The 18,546-nt window shown below is 40.3% G+C and overlaps 3 protein-coding genes, 1 long non-coding RNA gene and 1 other non-coding gene across 7 annotated transcripts; 4 read left to right on the forward strand and 1 right to left on the reverse strand.

The window, feature by feature from the left end:
• Positions 1-1,566: 1,566 nt before the first annotated feature.
• Positions 1,567-3,171, forward strand: LOC113779751. The gene is made up of 2 exons (XR_003469488.1): positions 1,567-1,777; positions 2,784-3,171. It is a non-coding gene; the product is annotated as an uncharacterized LOC113779751 (long non-coding RNA).
• A 3,337-nt stretch (positions 3,172-6,508) lies between these two features.
• Positions 6,509-9,125, forward strand: LOC113779302 (beta-carotene isomerase D27, chloroplastic). Of its 3 annotated transcripts, none has more exons than XM_027324850.1 (6): positions 6,514-7,234; positions 7,785-7,877; positions 8,216-8,277; positions 8,415-8,521; positions 8,624-8,739; positions 8,809-9,125. In XM_027324850.1, the coding sequence occupies exons 1-6, from the start codon at positions 6,830-6,832 to the stop codon at positions 8,965-8,967; spliced, it is 942 nt and encodes a 313-aa protein (XP_027180651.1). In that variant the 5' UTR covers positions 6,514-6,829; the 3' UTR covers positions 8,968-9,125. The 3 variants fall into 3 exon arrangements, with proteins under 3 accessions (XP_027180652.1, XP_027180651.1, XP_027180654.1); XM_027324853.1 differs by having other exon boundaries at positions 6,522-7,234; positions 8,624-8,719; positions 8,809-8,954; XM_027324851.1 differs by lacking the exon at positions 7,785-7,877 and having other exon boundaries at positions 6,509-7,234.
• On the reverse strand, positions 7,618-7,700 carry TRNAL-UAA. The gene has a single exon. It is a non-coding gene; the product is annotated as a tRNA-Leu (tRNA).
• A 1,160-nt stretch (positions 9,126-10,285) lies between the features above and the next one.
• LOC113781381 (endoglucanase 1-like) lies at positions 10,286-12,706 on the forward strand. The gene is made up of 7 exons (XM_027327299.1): positions 10,286-10,587; positions 10,684-10,893; positions 11,071-11,271; positions 11,361-11,453; positions 11,554-11,715; positions 11,824-11,935; positions 12,081-12,706. The coding sequence occupies exons 1-7, from the start codon at positions 10,375-10,377 to the stop codon at positions 12,575-12,577; spliced, it is 1,488 nt and encodes a 495-aa protein (XP_027183100.1). The 5' UTR covers positions 10,286-10,374; the 3' UTR covers positions 12,578-12,706.
• A 1,123-nt stretch (positions 12,707-13,829) lies between these two features.
• LOC113780929 (protein GPR107) lies at positions 13,830-15,736 on the forward strand. Its single transcript, XM_027326714.1, has one exon. It carries the CDS (start codon positions 13,929-13,931, stop codon positions 15,255-15,257), a length of 1,329 nt encoding a protein of 442 aa, XP_027182515.1. The 5' UTR covers positions 13,830-13,928; the 3' UTR covers positions 15,258-15,736.
• Positions 15,737-18,546: the final 2,810 nt, after the last annotated feature.

The following is an 18,546-nucleotide window of genomic DNA, read 5'->3' on the forward strand; positions in this document are numbered from 1 at the left end:
TCAATTACTCCAATGGAACAACTCAGGGACCGGTTAGAGCGTACACCGCCCAGAAATTTGGTGGCAGCACGTGAGCTGTTTAGTGAGGCTTTGCATCTCTCTCTCTCTCTGTGGAATTTGCAGAGATTTAGGGGTAACACCATCCTGCATTGTCGCAACTCCTTGGAACTATTAGAAAATTGCAGTGCAGTTGGCAGTTGGCCGGCCCTCAGTGATAATAATAATCCTCTTTCTAGCTCCCAAAGTCAAAGATACACTTCAGATGCTATTAAAGAAAACAAGGGCAATGACGAGTCAATTTTCCTCCCACTCTTTTTTTTTTTTTTTTTTTTTCATTATTTATTTTTTTTTCTGAAAGGAAGTGAGCCCATTTTCACATTCCTTACGGATAGTCTCGTGCTCGAATACTCTAATAATAATATGTGTTTAGATAGTAGACTATTTGGAATAATTTTTTTTTAAAAAAAATATTGTAGCGTCTTTTTTTTTTTTTTGGATATAACGTACGTAAAATAAAAATAATATTTGAAAAATGTGTTAATTATACGAGCAAAATAAAATTTGACAAATAGTTTTTTGTTATATTTGATTGATAACGAGTGGAATGAGTTTCCGTATATGCAAAGTAGTTTTCTATTATTCCTAGGCAAAATTTTTTTAAAAAATAAAATAAAATGCTGCTCCATGCTCTTTTCTCAACGAACGCTAGTCCATTGCAAGATCAAACATAGCTCATTAAATAAAGAGTAACAGGCTCAAACAGAAAAAATCATGCGTAGAAAACCTAATTTAGCAATACCACGCAAAGGTGGAAAATAATAATTTTGCTCAGTGGGCATAATAATTTTTGCACACGACTTCTCTGCTGCCAAGAGAAATATTGGTGTAGGGTTGGCTTTCCGGTTTTGCTCATTTTTTTTCCCAAAAACTCAACTGACCATTCCAATCAAGTCCAAAGGCAGTTTATTTAAGCACTTTTGTCGACGCTGCTGCTATAATTCGATCATACGCACATAAACAATTGTGCCAGAAAGCCTTCAAACTGCTTATTCAAAAAAAATTTTCAGTGGACTTTCTTTATTATAAACATTTCATAAACTGGCCTCAGAAAAGCAGAAACATTAAGAAGTTGTCGAAAACAAGCACTTGGTGGTGCTGAAAAGAACCAGCAAGGAAGATTTACTTGTCCTTAATACCCTAAAAATTGGATGCTGTCATAATAGCTTTGCCTTGATTATATGTTGTTCTTCCAAATTTTATTTATTTATTTTTATTACTATGAAAAATTAGTATTGGTACCTTACATTCTTTTTTTTAGGGGGAAAAAAGGAATCGAGAAGAAAAAGAGACCAGCTACGGACTTCTGCAGGTATTGTCCGCTTTCCACAAGGCTCTTCGATTATTTTGGAAGCATGTAGTCCAGCCCATAATGAATATTGTGGGTTTCGGGGTTACTCCCAATTACCCAGCGGTTACCCCCAAGTTCACAGTCAAATTCAAAGATGAAGTCCAGCCCATTAGAAATCACCCACAATGGCCTGTGACGCTGTAACAATATTGAGTAATCAGATTTTAGGATCCTGGGAACTGCCATCGAATTCGATCGACGAGCAGGAGGAACAAAACCCAGAGCAGAAAAAAATTTGAAAAAAAAATGGGATACGTACTGAGAGTGAGGACAGCATCGTTCTTCGCGGGTGCAGCGGTGGCTTCTGCCATGGGAATTTATGCTCTGCAACAGGATTACAAAAATGCCCATCGCACCCATTCTCAGCAGGTTCCTGCTTCTTCTCCTTCTTCTTTTGACTTTTTTTTTTTTTTTTTTTAAGTTTTCTTTCCTGTATACGTTCCTTTTGTTTTCCATTTCTGCGAATAGTTAATTACAGATATTTTTCCTCATATCCATGCCCGTCTATGTATCTCTGTTGAGCTTTATTTTGATTTGATTGGATGAGGGAGAAAAGCCTAATGCTATTACGGGACAAAAATGGAAGTCAGAGAGGGATTTTTTCTTTCTTTTTTATGCAAATAGAAATTGGATGAATGACCATGTTCTTTGAGGGATGAGCTCTTGCTTGTCATCTGTTCTGAAGTCCCAACTTGCCTTTGCTCTGAGGGATTTATGTAAGTAAAGATGTTTTCATGCTCACAAACTTATGCTTTTGAACAGTTTAAAGGTGGAGGAAAAGAAATAAATCAAAAGAATTCTTAGTTAATACAAGACGTTGGTCGCCCTACTTGATTTTTTTTCCCTTTTTGTTTGTCTGGGACTTGGATTTTATAGGTTTATGATTGACCACGATATGCAGTTGTTTAGTGCAGACAAAGTCTTTTCTAATGGGACGGAAAGCAGTTAAGGATTTTGTTCTGGATTATGAGATCATTTTGATGGTCTATTTGTGTAAATCTTGGGATTTGCCGTTCTTTCTTTTTGGCACTAAAATGTGCTAATTTGACTACTTCATCAGTTAAAATAGCAAAATGTCAACTTTGTCTGCAGTTACAGATGTAGCCGTGCTACCTTAACATTGGAAGCAACTGGCCTGCTGTAAAATTATGCGAATCAACTGTCATTACCTTAGAACTTAATTGACATTTAATAGTAGAGGGTAATGGTATATTGGTAGAGGGTAATGGTGTATTTAAGTTTGTTTAATATGGCTGTGAAAATTATATCCGCACCACTTACAATGTTGGTGGTATCTTGCTTCAAAAATTATTTTTCTTTTTGTTTTTTGTGGCATTGTTGTTTTTATGTTACCATTTTTCTCCCCCTCCTTTAGGCGATTGGCCTTTACCAGTCTTTGGAGGGAAGGATCTCAGCTTTGGAAAAGTCACAAGAAGTTCAGCCTGCAAAATCTGTTCAAGCTGCACCTTAGAAGTTATAAGCTGTGCTTTTCTGAGTAGCAGTTGACTACTTCTCGACCCTTTTGAGGTTTCAAGCATATTTAGGTTTTGTTGTGTAAGGGTTCTGTGTGATGGAAAACCAAACTGTCTTCACATCAGAATTTCACTAGTTATGTATTCATAGTGGGAATCAATGGAATGGACCTTGAATTTGCAACTTCTTGTGGTTTATTGTGTTTGTTGTAGCTTTTATTCACAGGAGTTTGTTTGTTGTGAATATCTCATCGACAAATAATATGACTTATTGAATATTTCTTTCCAATATCACTTGGTCTCGACCTTTAACAGTGGATCGTCATGTTGTGACTCAAGCCAAGGCCTTTGCTGGATGCGAACTGGAATATATCTCTTTCAAAGACAACTTTTGGCTGTTCCAATGCTATTCATTTTGCTTCAAAGCCAAAAGTATCTAATGACTAAGGTAGAGCTCAAATCACTCATTTAAGTATTTGTCGTGCAACATCTAATGAACTCACTTGAGTGTTCCACACAAAGGTATCTTATCGCTGATTACCGTCTTTTGTATTGGCCTGCATGTCATTATGACCTCATTGCATCTCTTAGAATTTCTCTGCTCTGTTCTTTGTTTTGAAACACATCAATGGAGATCAACTGAGCACTGAAAACGTGCATTGTAGGATAGCAGCTAGCTATTCAACAAGCATGAATTATACCTTTGCAATCTGCTGGAAATAGCCGGTGTACTTTTAGTTGTACTTTGGCTGATTTCTTTTTCCTTCCTTTTTCTTTCTCTTCATATTTTGTGTAAAAATAATATGTTATTCTTTTTGGTCATTGTTCTTCATGTTCACTATCCTAACTCCCAATTTCTTTGGCCCTGGGCATTTCCTCCCCTTTCTGTGCGTCTTCCAGGTGCCTAGGTCTCTTCGTGAAATGTGGAGTAGTAGCTGCCTACTCCTAATCGTTTTACTTACTGTTTTTCCTTTCTTACTATAATTTTTTCTTCTCATTTTTTTCCATTAAACTCTGAGATTCTTTTGTGGAAATAAGTCACATCACTCATTATACTAAGGTATAGGCCCTCTGACACTTGGTACTGGGCTTCGAATGCAGCTTAAGAAGATGAGTAACTAATTACACGTCGTAGCATTTCATTTGTCTCATATGGTGTATCATGTACCATATGTATTTGTTAGATATAGCTCTGTGTACCTATTGATTTGCAGTTGGGTAACTGGTCAAACATGGTTGAGCGAAACTGCTGCTGCTGAAGGGAAGCTTATTTGTCTGTGTGGCCTTGGCATGTTACTCGGCACGAGAATTGCAGAACGTGTTGGTAGCTTGGAAGAAGTTTGCAAATATTCTTGGGGTAAAATACACTAAACCCCCCTGTGGTTTGGGTTATTATCATAAAGCCTCCTCATTGTTTGAAAATCCCAAAAGAACCCCCTCGTGATTTGGACTAATTTGGACAATGGACGGAAATCATCCAATTTGACGGAAAGTGAATTACACACGCTTGACAAGCGAGTGTGATAACAATACATCAAGGGTAATGTGATAATTTTACGTTCTCTTTTCTTTTCTTTTCTTTTTTTCTTTGTTCTTCCTTTTTTTTTCTTTCTCCTGAACCATCTAGAGTAGAAATTTCATGAATTTAGATGAAATCTAAGACCCAATGGTGTTGAAGATGACGATGAAGGCGGTTACCATGGCAATTGAAGCAGCAAAAATTACCATTGATAGATTGATTCGTACACTTCCATCACTGTAGCAGATGAATTTAGTTGTAAACTCGGGGGCTGCTGGGCGGGACAAATCCTCCTCCTCCGGCGCTACCAGGTGGGTTTGGGATGTGGAATATGGCACTGAAACTTCACCCAAATTCCAGTGAATTTACTCTCTGCTCAGTAATATTACTCCGGCACCGCCTTTAGTGAATTTACTCTCTGCTCAGTAATATAACTCCGGCGCTACCAGGTGGGTTTGAAGTTTCAGTGCCGGGCTTGGAACTGAAGGCAGCGATACAGATGGACTTTATTATCATTTGGCACAAATACAGTTTCCCAATTTCCAATTTGCGGTGATACAGATGGACTTTATTATCATTGAACTGAAATTTGGCACAAATACAGTTTCCCAATTTCCACCCAAATTCCAGACTGAAACTTCAAAGCTTCGTGCCTCCCTCACCTCGTTTTCTCCGCCCTTCAAATTAGTAACAAACATACACTCACACACTCCCCTATTTTCTTTGGTACGACTCCACCCTAACTCTCTTCATCCTTGTCTCTCCCATTTTTAGCTATTACGTCACGCACCTGCAATCTCCGGGCATAAGCTCAACTCCATCAACGGCCACCTTAATTAGTGAAACCTCACCGGAAAATGTCACAATCTATTAATTTATCCATTTCCACCTCCTCACCAACTTTCCCCAATTTCGCATCCTTTTCAAGATCCTCAACTTCGTTCCTCACCGGAAGTTTCTAGTTCCCAGTCAAATTCAGACCCTCCGGTCTACGTACACCAGCACTATCGGAGCTTCTCATTGCCAAAGCCTCCTTCGATCTGGACGTACCTTCAACTTCAGCTTTTGCTTCCGCTGCAGCTGCGACTCTAGGTTCGGATAATGGTTTGGGAGGGGTGTTATCGGCTGTGATGCCAGTGGACATGGGCTCGATTGAGGTGGATGCGGTGATGGAGGCTGAGTTGAAGGAGAATGGGTTTTCAGTTGAATGGTGGCTGTGGTAATTGGTGGCTGTTCTACTGTTGTCGAAGAAAAAAGTGGAGATTTGGAGAAGATGATAAGTTTTGAAATTTTCAAATGAGCCACTTGACGTTTCTTTATTCTCAAATGAAGTGAAAAAGTTTTTAAATCTTATGTGAATCTTGAACTAACTTTTAGTATAGATTGAAACAAGGTTAATATAGGAATTTCATATTTTCCGTCAAATTAGACGATTTCTGTTCATTGTCCAAATTAGTCCAAATCACAAGGGTGTTCTTTGGGGGTTTTCAAATAATGAGGAGGCTTTATGATAATAATCCAAACCACAAGAGGGTTTAGTGTATTTTACCCAATATTCTTGTATTCTTTTTCCCCCTTTGGGATCTGGATGTAAATTATTCACGAGTTCTGAGGATTAATCGCTTATAGAACTAACCACTCCCCATTGAGTTTACCTTTGCCCGTTAGAGCAAAGCAATCCATCCCAGGCTTAACGGGTAAAGGAGAGTGGCAAGTGATAGTCGTACTATTTCCGGCACATGAATTTGATGCCTGCTACTTTCTTGATCCCGAGGAGGAAAGTGATAGGCAAGAGGTCGAATTGGGGAACTTCTGTTACATTACATGGGGGAAAAACCAGGCAATAGTTAGTATATATTTCAAAAGAAAAAAAAAAAAACCTGAACGGGAGGGAAAAAGCTTACGTGGCTCGGCCAAATTTCAAGTCTTGCGTGGCATTACGTCAGCCTCAAGTCGATCATAGATCATGTTGGCTCATCCGCAATCAGTTGCTCTGATATTGTGTTTGCCCTTTCTGCCATCACGGGGCCCAGGCTCTAAGGCTAATAACCATTGGTTTTGCAGAGACTGCATTCCGTCCGTATATTCGCAGGGAAGGATCGGGTCATTCTAGACATTTGAAAGGTCCCTCAAAGATGTGGATGGTGAATGGTTTTTGATTATTTGAGGGAATGAAACGTAAAAAGTGGAGCTGCATGAACCAATCATATGCCCTTTGGGATTCCTGAAAATCACAGAAGAGTGCATAATATCTATAGCTCCAGGGACGACTGCTGCTAAATGAAGAGTCCTTAATTTAGACATTTTTCAACTAGACTTAGACAGTGCGCGTCCAGATTAGCTGTCGCGAAAATTGACCAAGAAAAAGCGTAGAGAAAGCCTCTCGTGCTCTGCTTCTTGCGAAACACAACCCAAGTCGAGGGAGTATTGATGGTGGTTCTAACAAGTTTTCAAGCAGTCCAAGTCCATAACCAAGCAGCAGCAATAAAGTGTGGTTACCACCCAAGACTACGCCTTAAAAATGGAACTGTTAGCATAAGGTGTGGGATTGCAGAGCCATCAGGAGAGCCAGCACCATTCGGGCAGAAGACAAAATACAAGGATGGTTTCTTTGAGAAGGCTTTCATGACGCTCTTCGCCCGCAAAATGGAGAAATTTGCTGCCAAATCCAACAAAGATGGGACGCCAGTAGAGAAGAAGGGTTGGTTTGATTATGACTATGAAAGCTTTGTGGACGTCTCTAAGAGAGTGATTCAAGGTAGGAATCGCACGCAACAGCAGCAAGTGGTTCGAGAGGTGCTCTTGTCCATGCTTCCTCCTGGTGCTCCTGCTCAGGTATTTTCTTTTCTTTCCTTTTTTCCGCCTGATTGGATTGGACTGGACTGGACTGGAATGGATGAGAAATAGCAAGTGGTAGAATTAATGAAAGGGTGAAATTGAATTCGCATCACGCACGACTTTTTCCAATTTCCAAACCAGCTGAAACTGTGATAAGTCCATGCTAATTTTTATCTTAAAAAATAAAAGCTAATTTGGAAAAAAAAGGCGCAGAAATGAAAGAGTGAATACGCATCACACACGGCCTTTTTTTAAACCAGCTAATTTGAAAGAAACAGGGAAAAGAAAGGAGACTAAATTTTTGGGGGGTGGGGGGGGGGGAGAAGAAGCTAATTTTTGAAAGAAAAAGGGCCAAAAGGAGAAATTGAAAGAAGAAAATTTGCTGGCTATGGGGTTCGAACCCATGCGCACTTATGTGCAGAAGATCTTAAGTCTTCCCCCTTAACCTCTCGGGCAAACCAGCTGCTAATGCTTTTGAGCTTCCTTATTCTTCTACCAACGAGCCAACAGCTTAGTAGCTTACCCAAATCAAATTTGGGTTTGACAGTTCAGGAAGCTTTTTCCACCGACGAGATGGGCCTGTGAATTCAATGCCACGATAACAGTACCCTTCTTCGACTGGCTAGTTGGGCCTTCAGAGGTAGTATTCTCATTTTTATTGGACTAGACTCGATCAAGTTTTGCTTTCCACAGTTTTGGCGATCCATTTTTCTCATTGGAGGGCCTTTTTATTATGCTAAAGAGTGCTTGTTCCAAGATGTATGTTATGATTCCCACATATAGTTGGCAACATAATTGAATTGTCAGATGAATGATTGGTTGGTTTGTAATTCATATGAAATGGACATATAAGAAAATTTGCACCCCTTAGCTCCGCCGCCACTGTGCGTCAACTTTTTTCTACCAAAACTGATAAAATGTTGTTGCATTTTGTTTCTTCACCTCGCCCTTACAAGCTGACTTGCCCGCACCCAGTAGGTCGTGGAAGTGGAGGTAAATGGAGTAAAGCAAAGAAGTGGAGTGCGCATAAAGAAATGCAGGTATTACATGACGTTTCTTTCCTCTCGAAGTCTGAATATATAATAGTTCAGTTCAGTTACAGAGTGACTAGTGTTCCCATTTTTAATGACCAAGTCAAGCAGTGCTATTAATCGTCTGGCATATATGTTCAATGAAGGTATTTGGAGAACAGCGGGTGCGTAGGAATGTGCGTTAACATGTGCAAAATACCCACGCAAGACTTCTTCACCGACGAATTTGGGCTTCCATTAACTATGACCCCAAGTAGTACATATATACTGTTTGTTTTTTGTTTTGTTACCTTCCTTATTCTAAACATTTAAATGACCCAACACAAGTCCTGCTGCGCGCTGTTGGAAAATGCAGATTTCGAAGATATGAGCTGTGAGATGGTGTACGGGCAGGCTCCACCGCCATTTGAAGATGACCCGGCATCCAAACAACCTTGTTTTGCAGATATTTGTAAGCGCCAACTGCTAAAGGTTGGGAGGCTTGAAGGATGCATGTCATCTCCTTTCCTAATTAATTAATTATTGGGGTATATTTTGCAGGCTCTTTGGCAAATCCCAATTCGAGCGTCTGTCCCAAGCTGCAAACCTAACAGAAACAGCTCCTATTTCATTTCTTCGGGAAGTGTTGGGGGCCGTGACTATGGCGCGACATTCAAAAGTAACAGAAAAAGATCAAACTCGCAGGAATTGTTTGTTTGAACTAATGGGACTGCTCTATCTTTGACTAGCGAACTCGTAGTCGTAGCATTCCGCGTAATTAATGCATATAAGTTCGCCAATCACACTACTGTAATATGCTGGTTTCTGGTGTTGAGACTTTTTTTAACTCACTTTGATGACCTTGTCGTTTGTTTTCATTCCTTAGTCAGCACTTTGCTATAGGTTGAACAGACAAAAAAAAAAGAAAGAAAGTCCAAGGTTGCAGACTCTCCCACAAATCCGACAAACATGCAAAAGAAAGTCCTTTAGAGGAATGCATTTTCCTAAAAAAAAAAATATATATCTCTTAAAAGGATTGTACTACAGTATTATAGAGAGAGAGGAAGCAACAAGTGCAGATGGTAGAATGGAATCCCATTTCCTCTGTATAACGTCGACATGAAATACTACCTACTGCTGCTACTGGTACTACTACTTCCAATTCCAATCCTGACAAAAAATTCAACAACAAATTGGTGCTGGCTTTGTAGGCTTCCAAGCACCCCTTCCACCTTGAATTACGCCTTCTTAATATAATCACATGCTCAAACAGCAGCATTTCTTATTCCCTCCTAAACCACCCCAAAATAAATACAAACAAGTACTGTAAATAAAATCACGCAGTCGCTGAGTTTGAAATTTGCGTTCCCAAAAGTCACATGATGAATCAAACATGCATCCTCCTTCACTTTCACGGGTCAAATCCAAGGCCCTTCCCTGTATGTCATATGACAGCATCACATTTTTTTTTTTTTTTTTGCATGGAAGCAACTCAAAATTGCAATTATAGAGATCACAGATTTTTATTTTTTTAATTTTTTTTGGGGGGGGGGGGGGGGGGGGGGTTCTTGGATTCCCCCCCTTTATCTATCCATAGCTGAACCGCAGCCCAGTGTGGATAAAATTTGTCCCGTCACGAACATGAATGAGAGGAAAACCTGGTGCTCGTTTGTAACTGTAGTGCACGGGATGATGCGAGTTTGAAAATGACTTCCATTCAAAGATTAATTTGTATTTGTCTTTTTTGACTGTCTCATACTTTTTGTTTTTTTTTTTGGGGGCTAATTATTCTTCCCACCGTTACGGGCGGTAGCTTTTGCTTGTAAGTATTATGCTAGTAGTAGAGTTGTAGGACACACACACACACTATTATCCGAATTGGCGCAGCTGAATCCGTCCGTGAATGGATGATGCGTCCAAGCTTTCAAACACACTACTCACTACTCACTCTCTCATGCACGCATTCACCAACGAACTTAACTACCCCCATTCTCCCATCCATCCAATTCTTCTTTCTATAAAGAGGAGGTGCCAATGCCAAAAAAACAAAAACATAGTCTAGTGAATGCTTCGCTTCTAAAGGATAGAGCCTCCTTATAAGTTTATTTTCACTTTGGAAAAACGAACATGACTTCTTGCCTTCCTAAGTTTACCATAAAATTACTACTGATTCTATGCTTCTCCTTATCCTCCTCTCATGCATTCACCACTCGAGACTATTCTGATGCCCTTGAAAAATCCATTCTCTTCTTTGAAGGGCAGAGATCAGGGAAGCTGCCCTCGAACCAACGACTTTCGTGGAGGGGTGACTCTGCATTGTCCGACGGCTCTGGTTACCATGTAATTAATTAATACTACTAATGTATATATGCTCTCCAATTAGTGGGTGGAGTAATAGTTTTTTTGACGGCTTATTTTTGTCATCGTGGATTACAGGTTGATCTTGCGGGAGGTTATTATGATGCAGGAGACAATGTCAAGTTTGGCCTGCCAATGGCTTTCACTACTACTCTATTTGCATGGAGCATAATTGAGTTTGGTAGCTCCATGCATAACCAACTTGAGAATGCCAAAGCCGCTGTCCGCTGGGGTGCCGATTATCTTTTGAAAGCAGCCACAGCAACTCCTGCTACCTTATACGCTCAAGTGAGAAACTCCGCACTTGATAAAAAAAAAAAAACATTTACTAATTCATAGCTGTTTTAGGAGTAGATTAAGGTACATCATTAACCATACCGCCGCCGAATTGATTGATTTCTGGGAATGTTTTGTCTTCTACAATAGAAAATTGCAAACAAGCTTTATTTCCTCTAAATGGAGCAGGTTGGAGATCCGAATATAGACCATCGTTGCTGGGAAAGGCCAGAGGACATGGACACACCTCGGAATGTGTATAAAGTGACCTCCCAAAACCCAGGATCAGACGTAGCAGCAGAGACAGCAGCAGCACTGGCAGCAGCCTCTATTGTGTTCAAAGATTCCGATCCTCATTATTCCACCAAATTATTGCACACAGCAATGGAGGTTAGTTTTTCACTACTAATTTCGACTCCCCAACTTTTTATTACCACTCCCTTCTCATAAAAAACAATCCCGAACAAATGCAACTGCAGGTGTTTGATTTTGCAGACAGGCACAGGGGCTCTTACAGTGACTCTCTCAATTCTGTTGTCTGCCCATTTTACTGCTCATATTCAGGATACCAAGTGAGACGAACGAAACAGTTTCATAGGTTTTCTTTAATGTCCCTAGCGTAGGTTCATCTGTCACAACTTACCATCTCCTGCTCTGCTCTCATGGATTTAGGATGAGCTATTGTGGGGAGCTTCTTGGCTTCATACAGCTTCAGAAAATTCCTCGTATTTGGCTTACATCCAATCAAATGGCCACACACTTGGCGCAGATAATGACGATTATTCCTTTAGTTGGGATGACAAACGCCCCGGAACAAAAGTTCTGCTTGCAAAGGTTTTTTTTTTTTTTTTTTGTTTTTTGCCTTCCCTTCTTTCCTGCAATACAAATAAACAAATTCGTTAAATTACATGCTCAATGCTTCTCCGATGCAACTTCACATAGGGTTTCTTGGAGAAGAGCACCCAAGAATTTCAGCTGTATAAAGCACATTCTGACAGCTACATCTGCTCTTTGATACCGGGAATGCCAAATTTCCAGGCCCAGTATACCCCAGGTGTGCTGGAGAAAATTGTTATTATTATTTTTTTTATGACTTTCGTTTCCCTCACAGAATCAGCCGCCCATATTGTGGTGCTTAGTGGTTTCGTTATGCTAAATTTGATTCTGGCTGTCTCAAAATCAACAACATTGGTTGACAGGGGGACTTCTCTATAAACAAAGTGAGAGCAATCTCCAGTATGTTACCTCTTCGTCTTTCCTTCTCCTAACATATGCCAAGTATTTACGCTCGAATGGAGGAGTTGCAGCATGTGGGGTCTCAACTATCACAGCAGATAAGATCATAGAAACTGCAAAGAGACAGGTTGACTATATATTAGGAGATAATCCAGCAAAAATGTCATACATGGTGGGTTTTGGGCAAAGGTATCCCCAGCATGTTCACCACAGAGGTTCCTCTGTGCCATCAGTGCATGCACATCCGGGACGTGTTAGCTGCAGTGACGGATTTCAATATCTCTATTCCCGCTTGCCTAATCCAAATATTCTCGTGGGAGCCATCTTAGGAGGGCCTGATAGCAGAGACAATTTCGCTGATGACAGAAACAACTATCAGCAATCTGAGCCAGCAACTTATATAAATGCCCCTTTTGTTGGGGCTGTGGCTTTCTTCTCAGACGGATCCACAACAGTCTAACATTTTCATTGCCTTTAATGGAGATAAAAATCTGCTCCAAAAATGTTGTGATTCAGAACAAGTTGGCACGATTTTGACAATTACTACTAGTGTTGTTTTGTCCCTCGTCCAATTTTGAGGGTTCTACAATTTGACCATTCAAGCAGAATGACGAAACTCTTTTTAAACTAAGAAACATGAACTACAGGAAAATTGTGGAGGCATTAATCTTTTGTGAAGATAATGATCAAAGTGTACTAGCGTCAAAATGCAGAATAAGATGATCAAAGTCTTTTTCCTGCCTAACTCACGGCACCTCAAACACGATTAGTCCAGAGAGACAATAGAGATCCCTAACTCTGAACGAGAGGCATTAACTTAATTGCTTAACAATCAAAGAAGGGGAAAAACTAAATAAAAATAAAAGAGCAAAAGAAAAAATAAAGGGCAAGAAACATCTCCTGAACTCCTTTTATGCATACATTTCACATAGCTGCTCCTTGGCCAATGCGAACTCTTCCTCTCTATATCCATTCACAATTGATTTTTGGATCAAAAAATGGCATGCTTACTATTTACCACTATGTTTTGACCAAAAGAGAATACTCCATACTATTTGGTTAACGTGAATTTAAAAATGTCGAGATTTAAGACCAAGGTGCCCAGCTTGTTTGCCTGTTAGCTCAGGAAAGGCACACGGGATCCTCAGCGTCATTTTTTCAGTGGTAATTCAGTGTCACTTCTATATTTATGTCAAGTGTTCTGTTTATTTAATTTGTCATGTACTGTTTATTTAAATTTTTTTTACCATCACGTGATAAGTGGGATTGACACTGGATTTGACATTGAATAGTGACATAGAGGATCCCAACTGAAGAAAAGGAGAGGGATTGGAGTGATTTGGTTTTTGTTGTTTCGATTGACTTTTGAGGGGGGAAAGGATAGGTTTAGGGAGGGAAAGAGCGGAGAAGAATCTAATTATTCGATTGAATTATGCTTAGAAGGAAAATGAAATTAAATAATTTACAATTTTATTAAAAGTTTATTTTTTCGCTATCTTTTCAACTAAATTAACACTTAAACAGAAGTTTAAGCAGAAATTCAATATTTGTTTTCTTTTCCTTTCATATTTAATTCAGATACGATTCGATGGGAATCACTTTTCATTTCCTTTCTTTTCCATTGCTACCCTTCCCTTCCTTCAATCCAAACGGAGCCTAAATCAGGAGATTAATTAATTTTATAAAAAGGATAAAAAAAAATGGCGCGCCGGCTCTACCACTACCTACAGGCTACAGTGTAGAAGAAGGAAAGGGAAGAGCGGAGAAAGAGAAAAGAGACGGAGATCTGAGCTTCTTCTGTTCTTCCGAGGATGACGATGATGATCAACTCCATCAACATTTATGTCCTTCTTCTTCTCCTCATCTCTCCGGCAGTCGTAATCGCTGAGATTCGATCCTCCGAGATTCGCAACGATGCACGTGGCATCATCGCCTTGGACGAGTTCGGCTTCACTCACCGGGGCCGCCTCGACCTCAACGTCTTCTCCATCTCCCTCTCCTCCGACCCCTCCTCTCTCGACCTCTCCCGCCTCGGTTTCTTCCTCTGCACCCGCGATGCCTGGTTTCACGTCCTCCGCCAGATCGACGACTCCCAGATCACCTGCGCCCTCCAGTCCGACGCCGTCGATCTCGTCTTCACCTTCGACTCCCTCCCTAACCCCCCCATTTCCTTCTCCAAACCCCACAACATCTCCATCCCTGATCAGTACTCTCTCGTCTTCGCCAGCTGCCTCCCCAACCTCCGCGTCTCCATGAAAGTCCACTCCGCCATGTACAATTTGCAACCCGGTCCCTACTCCAACCGCCGCGATTATCTCTCCGCCGGTAAAACCCCCCTCCCCACGATTTATTTCTTGTTTTCGCTCGTCTATTTCGCCTTGGCCGCCCTCTGGATCCATGTTCTGTACAAGAAACGCTTGACCGTCTTCGCCATCCATTTCTTCATGCTCGCCGTGGTTATCTTGAAGGCCCTCAATCTCCTGTGCGAGGCCGAGGACAAGTCTTATATTAACCGAACCGGGAGCGCCCACGGATGGGATGTCTTGTTCTACGTGTTTAGCTTCTTCAAGGGGATTACCCTCTTCTCTTTGATTGTGTTGATTGGGACTGGGTGGTCCTTTTTGAAGCCCTACTTGCAGGACAAGGAAAAGAAGGTTTTGATGATCGTCATTCCTCTTCAGGTCGTTGCTAATATAGCTCAGGTTGTGATTGATGAGTCCGGGCCGTTTGACCAAGATTGGGTCACGTGGAAGCAGGTTTTCCTGTTGGTGGATGTAGTGTGCTGTTGTGCCGTCTTGTTCCCGATTGTTTGGTCTATAAAGAACTTGCGCGAGGCTGCCAGGACTGATGGCAAGGCTGCTGTGAATTTGATGAAGTTGACCTTGTTTAGGCAGTATTATATCGTGGTCATCTGCTACATTTACTTTACGAGGGTGGTGGTGTATGCGTTGGAGACCATCACTTCGTATAGGTATCTCTGGACCAGTGTTGTGGCTGGGGAGTTGGCCACTCTTGCCTTTTATGTTTTCACTGGCTACAACTTTAAGCCTGAAGCGCACAATCCCTATTTTGTGGTTGATGATGAAGAGGAGGAGGCTGCGGCTGAGCAGTTGAAGCTTGAAGATGAATTTGAATTGTGAGCCAGATGATACCTGGTCAAGCATTGGATACCTGTCAGGTTGAGTCTATTATTTTATTGCCATATTTCTAGGACATCAGTAGTGTAGTGTTTTGCGTCTTCATATGTGATGTTTGTTTAAGGCTTTTGATGACTAAGGCCAGTAGTATATACCTGTCATGGACTATAATGCGTCTGTGATTTTTGTCAAACAAATTTTTGTGGGAATGGAGTCATATTTGTAGGTTCCAATACTAGAAGTTGAAGGGAAAGTTTTTTGTGTATTTTTGAAGTGTGTAGGTAAAAAGTTTTGAGAAGTTTTTTGGGGTTCCTGTAGCAAAGGTTGTTAAAAAACTAGTAGGTAAAAAACTTGGTCAAAAAACTCACTTCCAAACATGCCCCATGTGATTTTCCTTGTAATATATCACAGTATTATACTCTTACTCTCTTTTCCTATTTTCTGTTCAATGAGCCAACTGTTGCAGCTCTTGATTTTGGGAACTGATTTGCATTCATGTTGTTCAAGATATAACCATTGGATGATGTGAGTTCTTCTTCCTGCTGTTGCAACGTAGAAGTACAATTAGCTCCTATATTCTGATGGTTAATTGGTGTCTCACAGTTCCTAGTAATGAGACGTCCATACTTTTTGAAAGAAAATTAAGAAACTGAGAAGGGAGAGAATAATCTAAAGTGAGTGTATGAGAGAGAGAGAGAGAGAGACTGTTCAATGAGGAAATGGCATTATTGTTTGCCTGTCTGAAGTGACTAGTCGGTATTGTCCACAAAACTCATTCTTGATTGTCATGATGTGTCTTAATATTTCTTTTTTAACTATATGTTTGATAATTTCACCAGTATGGTTCCATTGATTGCATCTATTCTTTGTTTTCTGGTTCCGTAGACTGAATCTACTTCCTGAAGGAAATGATGAGATGCCTATTGAGGCTCATAGAGGCAGTCCTGGAATTTCTTGTCTTTGTTGTGTTTATGTTGTTTACTAAGTAGTTTACTAAGTAGTTTACTTAGCTACTACCAAGCATGACTCTGGTACTGCAATGCTCTAACATCTGGAAAGTAATATAGCGAAATTAGAATTGACACATTGGTAATACTGATACGTTAAAAATAACAATTTGTAAGTCATTAAACTTGTCTGAAGTGATTCAAAAGAAAAAGGTTAGAAATTTTGAGTATTTGGAGCTACTACAGGTGCGAGCAACGGTATCATGGTTTCAGTTGATAATTTATGCGTAGGAACCTTTCTGAATACACCAAGGGGCTGAAATTTTCTGGGCATATGTTCCCCTTCAAACATAAGAGGGCCTAAAAAGCCTTTTTAGAGGTCATGAAAGAATGTATAATAGGTATTCTGTAGCTTTTCTTCATTTTTGTCAGCTAAAACATTCTTGAATTTCTGTTCAGCTATTAACTCCATATGCATTATCTTTGTGGAAGACTACGACTTATTGTCCAACTGTTTACAGTAGAAAATGTGAATACTAATATTTTAGTTGGAGCACAAGGATGACTGAGTAGTCCAGAGATTTTTCCCTTGCTGTGATGTATATTTCAGGCAAATTTTAAGCATATTGTGATCACAAAGCAATTTAATACCAGCTTTATGAAGTTTTGTCTCCCAGGTGAGATTTGTGAGTATCTAATTTAAACTCTTAGTCCGAGAGGCAATGAGATCTGTCCCGAAAGTATCTCTCTTTGAGTATTTGAGCAATCAAATTGATTAATTTAGTGATGAGGTTTGGGTTTGAAGATTAATTTGGTGTGAATTTTTCTCTCCCTGTTAGTGGCAGTTAAGTGAATGCTTTCGGCCATATACAGATTAAAGCAGCTGGTCACCAATTGGGTGGCATTGATGTCGTATTTATCCTGTAATTATGTGTTAACGTTTTATCTTATATCCATCATGAGACTAATCTACTAGGCAAATATTCTGGTATGCAGTTAAAAGCAGCCTTAAATTTGGGTATCCAAAATGTAGCACGCGTGGTGCATTTTAGTTTTGGGGGGGAGGGGTGAGGAAGGGATGGGTGGTTTGGGGGAGGGAGTGTAAATGAGAGGTCCAAGTTCGAACCCTCCCACTTATACTGTGACGTGAAAAGGTGTAGTGTTATTCACGTTTGACTCTCCATTGGATTAAATCATCTCTCTCGGGAAAAGATTGTGTTGTTACTTGATTTTGCTATCATCTCTCTCGGGAAAAGATTGTGTTGTTACTTGATTTTGCTATCATCTCTCTCTGGAAAAGATTGTGTTGTTACTTGTTTTAGCTATTAACCTTGGCAAGCCCAAAATTGATGGCATAAATTGTTCCAAAACATTTTGTCAAGGGCAGTTTGTCGGAAGATGGGAAGGACATGCACTATCAGATTTGCTTATTTGGATCCTGTTTCAGCTCTGACTCCTTCGGTGTAAACTGTAAACTGCTCGATGATGCATCAGTTTTGTGTCAATTTTCAATTCAAGGTTGGAGTTGGAGTTGGAGTTGGAGTTGTAGTGTAGGTTAATATGGATGCTAAAAGGAGGAGCGCCCTGCTAGGCTGCCAGCCAGCTTGGCGGCTTTTGTTTCTTTTGCCTTAACAGGATTGAACCCACAAAAACGAAGGAAGCTGGACAGCAATCATAGCAAAAGTGGAGGATGTGGGCTTCAGTGAAATGACAATAAACTACTCTTCCTTTAACGCACCAATAATTTTGAGACGTCCAACGGAATGTACTACGAGGCTCGAATCCTCTTATTTACAGTGAATCCTGCCTGCATCTTATTAAGTGGTCATCTAATGATCACCCCGCCTAAAGAGAGTTGGTTTCCAAATTTAGGACTTGCTCCATTTATTGTCGCGGCTATGGCACAATGCCACAATATGCAATGCGGTCCTTTTAAGCTTTGACTACCAGAAATGGCGTAAACTTTGGAGAGTAGTAAAGTACGAAACTGTGGTTTAAATCGATCCCAGGGGCGCATTACAGCCATCCCTGTTGACCTGCCCTTCTCTCCCTTTGCAGAACTCTAGATTCGACTACTATGATGCAAAATGTGGAGCCATAAGACTGATCAGATCCGCCTATCCTTTGTAGCCGAAAATTATCGATTTCATCCTTTTTAACATTTTTGTCCTCCATAATTTAAACAATGCAAAATCATTCCTCACAAAAGTTTCATCTGGTACTGTGAGCCGCAGGCCCTTTCATGTGCACATTATTTCGTGGGCTATTAGTCAGTCTATTAAATGATGAAAACAAAAAGCACGGCAGACTAAACACTACACTGTTGTTTCATTGATTAGTAAGTA

Source organism: Coffea eugenioides, chromosome 8 (genome assembly GCF_003713205.1).
Source record: "Coffea eugenioides isolate CCC68of chromosome 8, Ceug_1.0, whole genome shotgun sequence".
NCBI classification, from domain to species: Eukaryota; Viridiplantae; Streptophyta; class Magnoliopsida; order Gentianales; family Rubiaceae; genus Coffea; species Coffea eugenioides.

Bases quoted from the DNA above. Each gene is read 5' to 3' on its own strand.
- LOC113779302 (XM_027324850.1), top strand. From the start codon at position 6,830: ATGGTGGTTCTAACAAGTTTTCAAGCAGTCCAAGTCCATAACCAAGCA. The intron at 7,235-7,784 runs GTATTTTCTTTT...TGGGTTTGACAG, and splicing joins CTCCTGGTGCTCCTGCTCAG to TTCAGGAAGCTTTTTCCACC. The intron at 7,878-8,215 runs GTAGTATTCTCA...CGCACCCAGTAG, and splicing joins GGCTAGTTGGGCCTTCAGAG to GTCGTGGAAGTGGAGGTAAA.
- LOC113781381 (XM_027327299.1), top strand. From the start codon at position 10,375: ATGACTTCTTGCCTTCCTAAGTTTACCATAAAATTACTACTGATTCTA. The intron at 11,272-11,360 runs GTTAGTTTTTCA...ATGCAACTGCAG, and splicing joins TATTGCACACAGCAATGGAG to GTGTTTGATTTTGCAGACAG. The intron at 11,936-12,080 runs GTGTGCTGGAGA...ATTGGTTGACAG, and splicing joins CCAGGCCCAGTATACCCCAG to GGGGACTTCTCTATAAACAA.
- LOC113780929 (XM_027326714.1), top strand. From the start codon at position 13,929: ATGACGATGATGATCAACTCCATCAACATTTATGTCCTTCTTCTTCTC.